The 15,110-nt window shown below is 48.1% G+C and overlaps 1 protein-coding gene across 1 annotated transcript in view; it reads left to right on the top strand.

The window, feature by feature from the left end:
- grid1a (glutamate receptor, ionotropic, delta 1a) overlaps positions 1 to 14,620 on the top strand; it is a 190,969-nt gene extending 176,349 nt beyond the window's left edge. Inside the window, exons 12-16 of the mRNA XM_086122400.1 lie at positions 2,494 to 2,632; positions 6,240 to 6,435; positions 8,055 to 8,221; positions 9,597 to 9,837; positions 13,681 to 14,620. Of these exons, the coding sequence (XP_085978526.1) occupies positions 2,494 to 2,632; positions 6,240 to 6,435; positions 8,055 to 8,221; positions 9,597 to 9,837; positions 13,681 to 14,124 (1,187 nt within the window). The 3' untranslated portion in view covers positions 14,125 to 14,620. The remainder of the gene's footprint in view (positions 1 to 2,493; positions 2,633 to 6,239; positions 6,436 to 8,054; positions 8,222 to 9,596; positions 9,838 to 13,680) is intronic.
- The last annotated feature ends 490 nt before the right edge of the window (positions 14,621 to 15,110 follow it).

Raw genomic sequence — 15,110 nt, 5'->3', positions numbered from 1 at the left:
TGTGGCTTTCTTCGAGAGCATGAACTCGAGTACGGCGGCAGCCGTCATAAAGTCGTGAGATGTCAACGTTTTTGCAGCACAGACCCCGTCGTCTCTCCGGAAACTTCAAGGGAGACAAAAGATTTTTTTTTTTTCCTCTCTTTCAAAGTGAACAGTTAGCAGGTGTCTGAAAGGGATCAAGAATCGCAGCGGGCTTTATACGCCAGGGTGAGGGCAATGGCGATGGCGCACCGGCCACGTATGACCCGCGTTGTACTCAAATGCAGCCCACTGAGCATTTTCATCATCAAAAGCTTTGCAATATTTGTTGCATTGTTGTGGATGACAGGCCGAAAATGGCCCCCGGGCCATAGTTTGGAAATTGGATAATTTCTACATTGATTTTATTGTGAATAAGAACATCTTGAAAATATTTCTACCATATATTTGATTTTTGTAAATTAATTAAAAATAATAAAATACAAAATATTTAGGGTTCTTTTTGAAAAAAAATATTTTTTTTTCTTCCTTGATTGAGTGATCAAAATTTGAAGAAAAAAATGCATTTTAAATATATATTTTGTTTAGTTTATCTCAAGTAACTGGTTAATAATCCAATGAAAATTGAATGAGATTATAATATATGACATATTTTGCAGGCGCATTTGAGATTTAAAGGGGAAGTCAAGTCAAAACGTATCAACAATATATGTAACTCTGCGCTTGTGGAATCTGAACATGTTAATGACCTCACATTTGCTCAGGTAACGACCGTGGCAGCTCACTTCTTTTGTGGGGTTGGTTGGTCATGTGACTTTTGCAAAAAAAAAAAACAAGTCCTGGCCTCTGTACAGGCGTTAGGTTCAAATAATACGTACGGAAAACGGGAGAGAACGAGCCTGTGGTTCCATTCATTTACTGGACTTGTCCGCTTCGGTGACAGATACTCTCCACTCTTCGCTTTTGGAGGCAGCAATTTGTGCACGACTGCATGTTTGCGTGACTCTCCTCATTTCACACTTGATTTATGGGCAGGCACTCCCAACTCTTGGCGTAGAAAGGCATTCTAAAATAATATTTCGGCTGCGAGTCATTTGGAGCAGCAAGTGGAAACGGGCGAATGGTTTCCTGCGCCCGACGACAAAGAAGTTTATTTGGAATTTGGAATTATTTATTTGGATGCACCTTTCACATCCGATGACCTTTAAAGATCACTCAAAGCCGCGTGTAATAAAAGTGACGGACGCCCGAGCGCCGCGCTTCCGACAAAGGCGTTCGCTTCCGTCCCGAGGCCGCAGCTGCGGCGACGGAGACGCACTGCAGCCAGATACGTTCTCATCACATCATTTTGCGGCGGCGCCGGCTTCCTCGTGACATTTCTACAGTTCCGGGTTTTTTTTTTTCTTTCAAAAACTCAAATTTACCCTGACATTTCTCTCGTACACTTCATAAGCTCTTTTTGATTTCGTATGGAGAGCGAACGTCGAGTCAGAAATGAAATGTGCAAAACTAATGTGATGAACTGGTCTTGGTCAAAAAAAAAGCTCAACAGACTTGAAAGGAAGAAAGTTGGATGAACGAACGCGACTATTAATGAAGGCTCGACTCGACGGAACAAAACTTTCTGATGTGGCTTCCGATGTAGTCGTGCCTCGAGCCACGAGTTGAATTCGTTCCCTGAACACGCTTGGAACTCTTTCCCCGCTGAAATGAATGCAAGTATCCCCCTAAAACAGCAGGGGGGGAAAAATTAATAGCCCCCGTCGTTTGGGGACGCTTGTTCATCCGCTTGTTATTGAAATCAAGCTCTTGCTAAAATTACTTTTTTGAAAAAAAAAAGAACTAAAATGGAGCATTTCGTGGGGGGGGGGGTGACTAATAACTCCAGTTGATATTAAAAATAATAAATAAATACATAAATAAATGAAGTAAAATAAAAAATGTCCACATTTTTTTCTAATTAATACACCCGGTCTCAAAACGAATTAATAAATATCTGACTTTAAAAAAACAAAGTCAACTGTTATTTTTATTATTATTACTTTTTATTACTACTATTATTATTATTATAACCCTGATTTTGAACACATTTAGCATTTACGAAGCCCCCCCCCCCATGGAAAAAATAACGCCAAAAGACAAAGATTCATTCTGAATGAGATCTGACACGATAAAGCATGTGTGGGCCCCACCGCGATTGATTTGGATTCCAATTTATGGCCGAATAACATTCTGATAACCGATCAATCGGGTGAGCATTTATAAAATATCCAAAGAATGAAATAACTCTTATGGATTGAAAATGAATGACAGGCCTAACGTGTGACAGTTCTACAAGTAGCAAAAATAAGAGGGGGCGCTTTTTTTTTTCCTTCTGATTATTGCAGTTGAATTTCTGAAAATTGGCCCCGATTTTAAAAGTGTTACGATCAGCCGATCGCATGGATCGGCCGGGCCACGATAGGAGATGACGTCTGACGCGATCGTGTGCCGCTCATGTTTGTCGGCACGCAGGCAGCGACTCCATCTTGGGCTCGGTGGCGCTGCGCATCGTGATGGGCAGCTGGTGGCTCTTCACCCTCATCGTTTGCTCGTCCTACACGGCCAACCTGGCCGCCTACCTCACCGTGTCCCGCATGGACAACGCCGTACGGTAAGATGACGCCCGTTTGTCGAATTCTGTGCGACGTCAAACTGTGTACGCCTCCGCACGGACCGCGCAGTTTTTGACACCGATATGAAAAATGTCTTTCCTTTATTTTTTCTAGCACATCAGGTTTTCGTCATACATTCATGTTTTGTTTTTTGTTTTACCTATAAAACCTTATTATCAGTAGTATAGTTGTTATGAAAATTTGATGTGCTACAGACAAAAAAGAATCAGTGCAGAAAAATGTATCTTTATTGACATTTTTTTATCCATCCATTGTCCAATCCGCTTTATCCGTGTCGACGTGCTAACCACTGGCTCACCGTGCCGCCACATTTATTATATTTTTTTTTTTTAGTCCAACACTGGTCAACAATTTTTTTATTATTATTAATTTTTGGGGGGGCAGGGTAAAAATATTTTTTTATTTTACCCCCAAAAAATGTAAACTTTGTTGACCAGTGTTGGATTAAAAACTTAAAAAATCCTCCAATGAAAGGACAGAGAATTCCTTTTTTCAGTGGAGCCACTAAGGTGGAAAAAACTGAAAAAATCGTAAAACTGCACGAGCGCGTCACCCTCTCCTCGCTCATTGAGATTGGTCATCGTAATTCCCCGCAAGGGTTTTGCCTTCATTGCGTTGTCATGTTGTTTTCATTCCGGAAAACAATCTAGGATAGGAAAACCTTTATTAGTCTCGCAATGGAGAAATTCCCGATTCACAGCAGCAAAGTTATGAAAGGAAGAAGTAGAACAACAAAATACAGGAGCTGCTGGAAAGGCAGCCACTCACGCGGCGCCATTTTGAAGTCAAAATAACAATCTACCTATCCATTCAGCGAAATGAGGTAAACCGACTTCGTGGAATAACATCACAGTAGGACTCAACATGCTGCTCAATGAACGAGTGTCAGTAGAAAAAAAACCAACCCCCCCCCCCCCCCCACACTCTTTCTCAAGGCGTCGCGGTGCATGTGTTTGTGTCGTCTTGCATATTTGTACTCTGCCGCCAACTTGCTGCAAATCATAATTGTAGGAGAGCGAGGAGAATGAAAACATAGGGGAGGGGGGGGGGGGGCTGTCTTGTCAAAATGCTCTCCCCGCTGTTCTCAGAAGCAACGGCTTTATAAATCATGTAGCCGATGTGGGATTATTTGAGGAGAACACGCAGTAATCTTTGTAAACACAAAACAATCCCGGGAAAGTATTACACGTTATTTGTTTGGGAGAGGACTCGAGGGCGGCGAAGAGCTGTGAGAAGAGGAGCGCGCAATGACGGCTGATCAATTATTTATTTGGCGAGGGGGCGGGGGTGCAGACTGTTCAGAATAAAATAGTTGGGAATTTAAAAGCAGCTGTCGTTTTGCCAAAGACAAAAACTCACAAAGCCAATTAGTCGTCGAGCACCCTTGAAGCGAACGGGGAACACCTTGGGTTACAAAGTTGATTGGTACGTGAGCTTAAAACAATCGCGCTTCTCTGAGTTCCGTTGCGTAAACAACACCTCGTAGCTCGCGCGAGCGATCGCGACCCTCCCAATCGTTCTCTCTTTTCTGCTCTACAAATAATGCCCATCGCTCACTTGTCCTACTTTTAAAATCCCAAACCTGAGAGTCGATATCAAAAGCATCCCGTTTTACCAGGCAGGCTTAACAAGGGGCCGTTTGCAAGCCCCGTTAGAGTTCAATTGGAAAACCGTAAAAGCTCCTTTATGATTCTACAAGTAGTCAATTCCTTGTCTGCCTCCCGGGCCGTCCCCTGCTGCCAAAAAGCACACAGGAGGGATGTTTGTGCCCCAAAAAAAAAATGCACAAAACCCTTCTGGGCAGAGTTGTCCATCAATTCTCTCATTTAGCGAATCACGAGAGAGATTCATGCGCGCTTCTTCACGATTTAAAACGGTTCCAAGGCATCGGGTGAAATTTGTCTGAAATTTACAACACCCTTTCTACATCCTACAGTCGTCTTGCTGAAATGAGTCCCTTTAGATGGCGCACCACTCTCTCTCTCGGGCATTCGTTAGCATGACCAAGTTTATGTGTTTTTTTAATCTGCTCAAATTCGGACTCAACATCAGCCTCCATATCGGTCGGGCTCTCATTAGCACATTTGGTCTTTCCGTGCTCCGTTTGACTTCATCCAAAAGATAAGAATGTCCTTTCAGAACTCGCCAACAATGGCTTTTCCTCTTGCCATAAGAACGGCTTTCACCTACCGCTTCTTCTTCCACTCAGCGGCTGCAATTACGTACAGAGTTGATTCGTTTTAAACGCCAGTTGTTTACCACGGCTCGGCTCGCTACAGTTGGTAAAATGTGGTCAGGGGAGAAAACAAATAATAATTAAAAAGTCATCACGCGGTTATTTTATTTTTATTTTTTCACTGCGGCAAGAGTTTGAAATGCAACCTGGCGAAAGAGGCCGCGGATGATAAACTAGCGAATCGCTTATTCCTGCTTTCAGTTTTATTCCGAGCCGCGCTCGAGAGACTTCTAATTAAACGGATGAATTAGCTGACGTCATCAGCTGAGATAAGCTTTTCGATTTCCTTTTTTTGTTGTTGTTGTTGTTGTTTTTTTAAACAAGTCAGTCGTGGTTGTAAAACCGGTGTGGTGCTAATGTGTTGCTTTTTGCCGTAGCGAAACCAATAAGACACATTGTGTTTTCATTATCAGCAGCCTCATTTCCACAACCGTTGAATGGATATCAAACGCAAGGTTAAAGAACTACGTGTACAGTGACTTTGTGAAAAATGTGACGTCATCTAACACCTTTCTCATGTCTGTTGGTTGAGGCGCGAGCCATGGCATCAGTGGAAGATGTGTTTTGGGGGTTGTACACATTGCTAGCTAGCGAGCTCGCTAGCTAGCTAGCGATGGCTACCGTTAGCTAGCTCGCTAGCTAACAGACCACGTCATCGTAACTAAGGACCCCAAAATCATATTTTGAGGTCCTTAGTAATGAGTATAAAATACTGTCTGTGTTCAGTAATAGATGACATAAGATAAAGTAACCTTTGTTAGTCCCACAATGTGAAAAGCAGCAATCGCGAATACAGCCAAACGAAAAGAAACAGCGTACGGTATATTCCGTTTTCAACCATTGAACCATCGAGTTATTCCAAGCTTATTTTTGGAAACCTGTTGAGCTAGATTGTGCGCTCTTAAATCAGTGTCCTCGGGAATTTTCTCTCCGCAAAAGAAGTCCCATTTTCTCCTTCGTCGGCCGCGCGGCACATCTGTGTAATGGCTTCATGAGAGAGTTATTTTCAGACATGCAGCATTGTACATAAAAAAGTACATTAGCGCATTGAGAATGGCGGGGATTCGTGCGGCACTCGTTCACAATGTCGACCCCTGACTTTTTCCTCGTCGACAGCGGGAGCGCGATGCGCTCGTCGCGGGCGCGCTACGGGCCAAGGGCTGGTTTAGGGAGGCGGCGTTTGGCACGAGGCAGGGAAGCTCATTTGCTCGATCAACAGCATGCCGGTTCGAGGCTTACTCCGCTGCACACAAGGACTCGGCAGTGGCAGTTGAACACGTACATTGGGCTCGGAGCAAAGCCCAAATAGGAAGCTAATGACCGCCGCCGCGCCGGCGTCGCTTCTCCAGGTCCTTCCAGGACCTGTCCAAGCAGGCGGACCTGGCGTACGGGACGGTGAGGGACTCGGCCGTGTACGATTACTTCCGAGCCAAAGGCACCAACCCCCTGGAGCAGGACAGCACCTTCGCCGACCTGTGGATGACCATCAACAAAAACAACGGCTTCGAGCACTCCGTCTCGGGCCCATCGGAAGGCATCAAGAAGGTGAGACGCTTGGGCCGCCGATTTAGCGGGATTCCGTCGTGGTCGTCAAGTTTGATTAGAACTGTTTTCCAGTCAGTCCGTAGGTCACGATTACGTCCTGTTGATTTCACCAACGCCAAGTTTACGCACCGGCGTTGGTGAAATAAGCCACAAATGTCCTCGAGTGACTCACTCGCAGTCGCGAGGCAGCCGAAGCTTCTTCCTCCGCGCGTGTTTCCCAGGGAGAGTCGACTCGGCGACTTGACGCGGTCCTAATGAGACGCGAGGCGCAGAGGCTTCCGTTTGTTGCATTTGTTGACGGCGCCGCGGAATGCGAGGGGCGCCACGGGGAGCGACGTCACGGCGGTGAGCGCGACGAGCAAGAAAGCGGAAATTCAAAAGGATGCCGCAGCCGTTCCCGTTGTCTCCTTCACGTGCGCTCGCGGGCTGCCGGCGCGTTTCTCAGTTTTCATCATTGTCATCGGCATATGCCGCCGCCCGCTTTTGGTCTCATCACATTCGGTGCACGCGTTTGCGCGTTCTTCCTTCGACAGCGAAATCGTGATTGCGCCGTCTGCGTTCAAACCTCGACAACGTATCGTTGGGTTTTGGTATTTGAATGAATACTACGTTTTTGAAATAAGTCAAGAAGCTTTTATTTTTTTTAATTGATCGTGATGTCAATAATCATCAAAAACAATCAGGATCACTGGCATTCTTTTTCCACGTTCGCTCAGCCCTACTGCATTGTACTTAAAAAGTTAAATACAACTGAACTGTTGTTTAAAAAAATAAATAAATTAATTAAAAAGTGAAACCCAAATGACTCTTGAGTCCATCAAGTGAAACCTGTGGCTACCGCGAGCACCTTTCAGGAAACTACATTTGGGCAACGATGTGGAAGATCAGACCGGGAGGCGGGGGTGGGGGTGGGGAGGAGTTCACCAAAGTTGAACTCCAGAAAGTAAAAGAAAAGAAAAATCCAATATATTGTGCGACACTAATGCAGCACGTCAGGCAGCGCCGAAGTCATTCGGCTCCTCAGGAAAAAAGAAAGTGTTTTATTTTTGTGCTATGCTGTGTCTGCTTGTGTAATGAGGAGGGGGAGGGGGGGGGGGGGCTTTGTGCCAGTCTGTAGCTAACAATGCCGAATTGATCTTTGTCAAAAATCAATGCGACTCAGGTTTAGTCAAGTTGTTTTTTTGCAAAAATCCAGATGTCGGTTCCCGTAATTATCCTTTGTGTGTCGACCATGTCTGTGTTGCGATGAATCTTTTACTTTGGGGGGGGGGGGTTGAGCAGCCGGCGGTGTTTCTGCGTGTTGTCGATTAATGGCTTTTGCTTTGCTGAGTCGAGTTTTAAGATGCACTTCCGGATGTCGAGCAACTCGTATCTGGCAACGTGCCTGTGCAACTTTCGACTCGGGTCGCATTTAAACGCCGGCATTTCGGATAATGGACGGAGCTGGACGCGTTTTTGACGACGATGAGTTCTGACCGCTGTAAAAAAAAGTTGATCCACACACAAATCACGGCGCCCTTTGTGACCCCCGCAAGTTGCACACGCGAGAAACCGCCGCTCCTGTCACGAAACGTCAACGCAAACGTCAGTAACGTGATGTCATGTTGTGGTGGATGCAGGCCAAGCGAGAGTCGTACGCCTTCCTGTGGGACATGGCGGTGGTGGAATACGCCGCTCTCGCCGACGACGACTGCACGCTGACCGTCGCCGGCAACGGCATCAGCACCGGAGGCTACGGCGTGGCTCTGCAGCACGGCAGCCCTTACAGGGACCTCTTCTCTCAGAAGTACGTACGCCGCCGCGCGGCCGTCGCTCGCTCGCTCCCCGAGGACTCGCGCGGAGACGAGCGCGATCGCCGTCTCGCCGCGCTTTTAACTCCGTGGGGTCACGCGGTCGAGTCGGGGAGCGGGCTGGGAAACAAAAGTGAACCGCGGCGGACTTGCAGCATCTCAGGAGATCACACACGAAGACGTGCGTCGTGGCTTTGACTATTGATGAGCGGTTGCCTGGCAACCTCGCAGCCGTTCGTTGAAACCAATTCAGAGTCATGAATCTAGCGTTACGTTTGTGTGAACCAAGAAGACTTTGTCTTGAAAATTTTGGGCTGAGCAGGTAAAAAAAATTCAAATTGACATGGACAATTGAGCTGAATGCAATTTTCAAATTGCTGCAGTTGAGGAAGAAGAGAGACCCGCTGCTAACGAGTCAATATACCAGATGGAAATGTTACAAATCGGTTCAAATCCGGCCCGCGGAGCATGAAGATCTTGGAATGCCTCACTTGTGAGAGAAGGAAAAGAAAGCCCTTGAGGCATCTGTCGCCGCCATGTTTCACGAGTGTTCCCATGACTGCGCGCCAAACGCTTCAATGTCTGTGGGTGCATGTTTCGCAGTGTGCTTCGTTTCTTGGCTTGGGATAAATATGCAGAGGGAGCCTCGAATATTTATGTGCCAGTCCTCGCGTGTAGTGTTGAAAAATCTGCGTACATAAGATTCAAGACCACGTCTCCGTCGTCCTTCTCCGTGACATGGCCGCATCCATCTGCTCTTCCGTGTTTTTGGGGGTCCAGACGGACTCTTTTTTTTTCCCCAGCCACGCCATCCTACACGATCTGTTTCTAATATCATTATTAGCGCCATTTTTCTTGGCAGCTTGCCCGGTGGAACATTACAATGTTATTACACGGTTATAACTACGTTATAGCAACACATAACAAATCTCGCCATAATGACGCATGGAGAGCTATTTTAACCACATGTGGTTGCTTGCTTGATTGATTTGCGACAATATGAACTCGTGGTGGCTTTCGTGAACGGCTTTGCTCCCTTTTTTGTTGTCTTGCGTGAGATATACCTCAATCTAAAACTAATTCAGTCTTCTGCATGACGGACTGAATGTAGCGCGTCTTATCTAGACTGGTTAGGATGAGAGGCGGGGCATAATATTGATATCATCGCGCACTATCGCTCAGGGTTGTTGTTGTGAGTGATTGGCATGATTTGTTTGGCGCAGTTTTGACACCAGCTGTCGGAAATAAACGATTACCCTTTCAGGTCAAGTCGGAAACGTAGGCAGTTCCGTGCTCGCCTTCGCGTTTGGGCCGGGAGAGAAGTTCTGAGTGCGGGTCCTTGGTAACCGCGTGCCCGTTTGCCCTCCTCAGGATATTGGAGCTTCAGGAAAAAGGCGACCTGGACATCTTGAAGCAGAAGTGGTGGCCAAAGAAGGGGCGCTGCGACCTGCAGAGCCACGCCGACGCCCAGACGGAGGGCCGGGCGCTGCACCTGCACAGTTTCGCCGGGGTCTTCTGCATCCTGGCGGCGGGGCTGCTGCTGGCCCTGCTGGTGGCCGCCCTGGAGACCTGGTGGAACAGCAACCACTGCCGGCGAAAGGAGCCCAAAGAGGTGACCGATGACAACTCGTCCGGCCCGGGCCCGGGTCCGAACCGGGCCGCTGCCGCCGCGGGTCCCCCTGCCCCACCGAGGCCCCGGTCGAGACCCAGACCCCCGGGCCCCCCGGTCCTGCCCAGAGACGCCACTGCCACACTCTACTTTATGGATCCAGCAAGCACAGACGCCAGCCCTGATTTAGTCGAGCTGCAGTACACGCAGTTATAATAGGTGTGCCCCGATGGTAGTCCCGACGTCATGTGATCGGTCTGTGATCATTCCTTCTCATGCCGGGAGAGTGCTTGGGGATGCTTTCGCTGTCGCTGTGGTTCTCTCTCGCCCTCTGGAACCCAGCGCCGGATCGCTCGTGCCGGTGGGAGAGGACCGCAGCGGCAACCCTGAAGTGCAGTGGCGGGCCGTGCGTTTGCTACCTGGGCCTTCGGTAGTGCCACTTGATCCACCTCTGAGACCCATCATGCGGCTCAAGAGTCATTTTCCTCGCGTAAACAAAGATAGATAGAGCGCCCGAGTAAACTACTTCAATAGGTATGAATTGGAAGATGGGACACGCTAAGCCAGGGCTTCCCGAGTCGGGTCCTCGAGAGCCCCTATCCGGACTGTTGTACACGTTTCCCTCCTCCAACTCATCAGATTCCCACGATCAGCTCATCAGCGAGCTGTGAGAAGCCCAAAAAAAAAATCATTTGAATCCGGTGCCCTGTAGGAGGGAGACGTCGAAAACAGGCTGCAGAGGGGCTCTCAAGAAACCGACTTGGGCAACCCTGCGCTCAGCCATGTTTCCATTGACTTTGATGGCAACATCGCCCCCACCAACATGGCCGCCACCCGTAACCAAGAGCGGCCAGTTCTGGACCCAACAGACGTTGACGGCGTCCGTCCAAAAAGGGGTCTTGGGTTTCGTCCCCGCTGCCTGCCAGAGGCCGTGCTCGGAACTCTCCGAAGCGTAGTTATGTATTGTCACCGTTTTGTGGAAAAACAAGGATGTTCATTTTTGTCATTTTCATTTTATTTTCGGTACGACATACGACATCCCGGTAACGTAAAAAAAAAAAAAAAAAAAAAAAGTTCTTCAATGACAAAAATGGACAAAGCTGTTTTTCACAGCTCAGTGACGAGATGCAACTGTCGTATTCGGTGCACTGGACCCTCTTTTCTGTCCATTGCCAGCGTCGTTATTTTGAAAAACTGCTCGATGTCACGGCGTTCCGTGAAAGGCAAATAGTTTTCCCCGACTCGACTCGATCCGCCGCTGCCTTGAGCAGCACCTGAAGAGAAGAAAAACGAGCAATCTGGAGTCAGCTTCCTATTTTTAAAGCTGTTGCTTTTGAGTCATTCATGTGACTCACAAATCCGACCTGGACGTGGAGCAGCATTTTTGCTGGGGAAATTATATTCATTCATGGCTACACGTGGAAATCTTTATTTTTTTAAAGTGTGAAGTACTTTCTTTGTTCTTTACATATCCGGAAAAGCGCTCGGTATGCAGGCCGTGACACGCTACTTTACATTTTTTGATGCCGCTGGCCGCTTGCAAAAGTTGACGGTCCGCCAATGGCCCCGTGCCATAGTTTGAAGACCGCCTCCCCGCCCCGCTTTAGGCTGCAAATACACTTCTTCTGATTGCATTTGCCAAACTCGACGGCCCACCACCTGACATGCTGTTGAAAAACAAGCCCCCCCCTTGTACTCCTGAGTCGGTCCGCACTTGAGTGGTCCAAGAGCTCTCTTGCGCTCATCCATTCAAGTCTTAATGCCGTCGAGCTCGGACTTGCGCACGCGGCATCCAGACTACCAAGGCTTGACATGGATCCCTAAACTCAAGTGTGAGCACGAGCAAATGATGTAGAATCTCAGCCTTGACCCCACCACCCCCCGCCCGCCCGCCCCGCAAGAAGCGCCGCTCCAGGAAACCCTTTCGGTCCGGGTCCTGACCTGACCTGGTCGCAGTCTGTGGCGATTAGGACAGAAAAAGCCCTTCTACCCGTTCACACCACCCTCACCGTTTTTTTTTTGGTTTTTTTTGCCGAATCGTTTTAACGATTAGAGTGCTCAGGTCAGGAGCGGCCTGAAAAAAAAATTCCTGCGTGGTGATTGGCTGTGTCAGGACACCAAAAAAAAAAGGGAAGGGAAGGGGGGCGGGGTTGGCGGGCTGGGACACGGGGCCGGCCGGGCAGGGGCAGATTCTCGTCGCTTCATCTGTCATCTCATTCCGTCGCCGTCGGTTGTCGTCGCCGCATGAGAGCGCAAACGGGAGGTGGACAGAGACGGCAGCGCCGATGAGCATACGGGAGGAGTTGGCGCAAAAAGCGCAGCGCAAAAATGAGCTGCTTTTTCAATGGCTGCAGAAAAATGTCAAAACCCTACCTGTCTAAGCCCCCCCCCCCAAAAGAGCGTGGCAAACTCCTCACGTTGCTCAGTTGTGTCCAAACTGCGCTTGCACCTTTCCTTTGCCGTCATTTGTCGATGTTTTATGAATGTCTCTTTTTAAGTGTTGTGGACATTTCTGTCTTGTTTTTATTGTGTCGCAAACTTTGTGGGTCCGGGGACCACTTCGGGAGGGTGGGGGCAACCACAAAGTCGGAACACACCCGCGAGGCCATCAATGCCAATTGACCTGAAGTACAAATTCAAAATGATCCAAACAAAAGGTTGGAATGTTAACCTTGAAACTAAAGTTGTTGAAGTCGGATTTACTATCAAGTATAAAGATGTAATTAGTTCAAGATCACATCATCATATTAGAATATTAAAGTCCAACTTTCAAGTGAATTTAAAAAATGCAACACCTTTCGTCTCTCAAAAATTAGGACGATATCCTTGTAAAAGTTGGCTTTACTTTTTCAGCTAAATAATACACTGCTTAATTAAAAAAGGGGGGGTGTAGGGGGGCTATTTCTGCAATGATGTCAGATTTTTGAATAATGATGTAAGCGATGCAACAATTGGCTGCAAATGGTTTTGCGGACCCCCAAGCTACCACTCGTCGGCCTCCGGGGGGTCCCCGACCCCCGAGTTTAAGAACCGCTGTCATAACAAGTGCATGTTGGAGCGCCGTCTTGTCGGCCGGCGCTCCTTGCGTGCAAGTTCTTCTGTGTCTGTGAAATGTGAAGTCGGCTCAGGTGTGTTACGACATCACGCCCGGCCGGACCAGAATCTCTCTTTCGCTCGGGCTGGATTTACACCGCCGGTCAAAGTGGCCGATTCGGATTTAGCTCCTATTTTGCAATTTAGTCCACCAGGCAGCAACAAAACAGATCTCGGACAAGAAGAAAAGAACCAATCCCAAAGGAAAACCTCGGCATGGTTTCAAAATTCAATCGACTTAATTGTGGCAACCTGTTTCTTCCTTGACAATCGCCCCATGTTTTTGCGGTTCAATCAAATCAATGCGGTAAAATATCCGGCACGTGGAACCAGTTTCCCATTCAAATTCGATTGGTTCAAGAGTTTGGCGGCTAATTTGGTTTTAGTTGGGACAGGCCAGCACGACAGATTTAAAGGACATTAAGCGGCAGCAATCTGCCATCCGCATTTACGTACTGGGAGCGGTGCAGTCAAAGGGAAACGCTACCAAACCAAGTCTTTTGGAAGACTTCAATGAATACCATTTCATGGAATGAATATTGGAACATGGGTTGTGTTGGACGCTGCCTCATGTAAATCCAGCCTCAGCGAGTAGACGACATTGCATTCCCGTTGATGTTGGAGGACAGAGCAACCTGTGTGACTGTTTTTTGTTATCCCCCCCCCCCCCACTCTCTACTTTTTATTTTTCCTGACCATTTTTGGACGCCCCCCCCCCCCCCCCACTCGCACACACGGACGGGTACCCCGTAGGACAAAGAGGTGAACCTGGAGCAGGTCCACCAGCGTTTAAACAGCCTCCTGGACGAAGACCTGGCCCACAAGCAGCTGCCGGGCCAGTCCATCGAGATCTCCGCCTTAGACATCGGCAGCATGCAGCCCAGCCAGTCCCTGGAGGTCCTGTCGGCCAGGGAGTACCCCGCCCACCGGGGACCGCCGCCGCTCTCGGTCAGCACCTTCCTCCGCGAGGGGCACGGGGCGGGCAGGACACTGGGCGCGGCGGGCGGCCGGACCCTGCCCCTGCCCCTGCCCCTCAGCAGCGCCACCATGCCGTCGTCCATCCGCTGCAAACACCGAGCGCCCAACGGCGGGCTCTTCCGCCAGAGCCCCGTCAAGACGCCCATGCCCATGTCCTACCAGCCCGTGCCGGGGGGGGCCATCCCGGAGGGGGAGGCCAGCCACGGGACCTCCATCTGAGCGCTCGAGGTCACGGGCATAAACATTGCCAACGTCTCGGAGGGAGATATAAATAGAACCTGGAGAAGAAGAAAAAACAAAAACGTTTTTATGACCAATGGGGAGGCGGAGTGACAAAAAGACAGAAGAGACTCTAATGTACATATTTGTAACTATAGAGAGAGCAGATCGACATTACAAAGTGTATTTTGAATATTCCCCAGAGTTGAGTTTAAAAAAAATAAAAATAAGACACAAACAAACAAAAAAAAAACGGAAAACTATTTGGAAACCAGGATTGTTTGAATGGCTTTGTAAATTTTTGTTCTCAACAAATAAAGGTGACAATTCTTTGTGGTTGTTTTCTAAGTGCCAAGTTCCATTTCTGTTTTCTTTTCAGATAACTTGAATGTACTGTGAGAAATCAACAAAGACATTTCACACCGGGAAGAAAAAAAAAAGACATTTCAATGACTGATTTGTTTTTACTATGAAAAGAATAAAATGGTATATACAAAAAAAAAAAGATGTGTGAAACTTTCCCACCCGTCTCTGCATTGTTACTGTGTCGTCGGAGACGCGGCGAGACCTTTGGGAGTTCAACACTCGCGGCTGTGGCAGAGAAGTTCCAGAACTGTTGTCCCAAAAGCTATTTTGGAGTCGTGCCCCCCCCCCCCCCCATGGAAGTTGGAAGTAAGCGCCCCTGGAGCCCAACTCGGCCACGCCTTCACACACTCCTGGAAGAATTCTGGCGGAATCCTTCATCACGGCCAACTCAATGCCTTCAAAACGGGTCCTCTTCATCATCTCCTCCAGCTAAAAAGTCAGAGAATCTTAAACTAGGGTTAGGGTTTAAACTCCAGTTAGGGTTTCACATTAGGATTTCACTCTTTCGCTTGGGTTTCAAACTTGGGGTAGGGTTTCCAAGTAGGGCTTTCAATTAGTGTTAAGGGTTTCAAGGTCGGGTTTTAAATTTGGGTTCTGGTTTTAAAATTGGGTTCGTGTTT

The sequence above is a fragment of the Hippocampus guttulatus genome, chromosome 10 (genome assembly GCF_054856545.1).
Source record: "Hippocampus guttulatus isolate MCC_2025c chromosome 10, RoL_Hgut_1.0, whole genome shotgun sequence".
NCBI classification, from domain to species: Eukaryota; Metazoa; Chordata; class Actinopteri; order Syngnathiformes; family Syngnathidae; genus Hippocampus; species Hippocampus guttulatus.
This window is presented reverse-complemented; position numbering and strand designations above follow the sequence as displayed.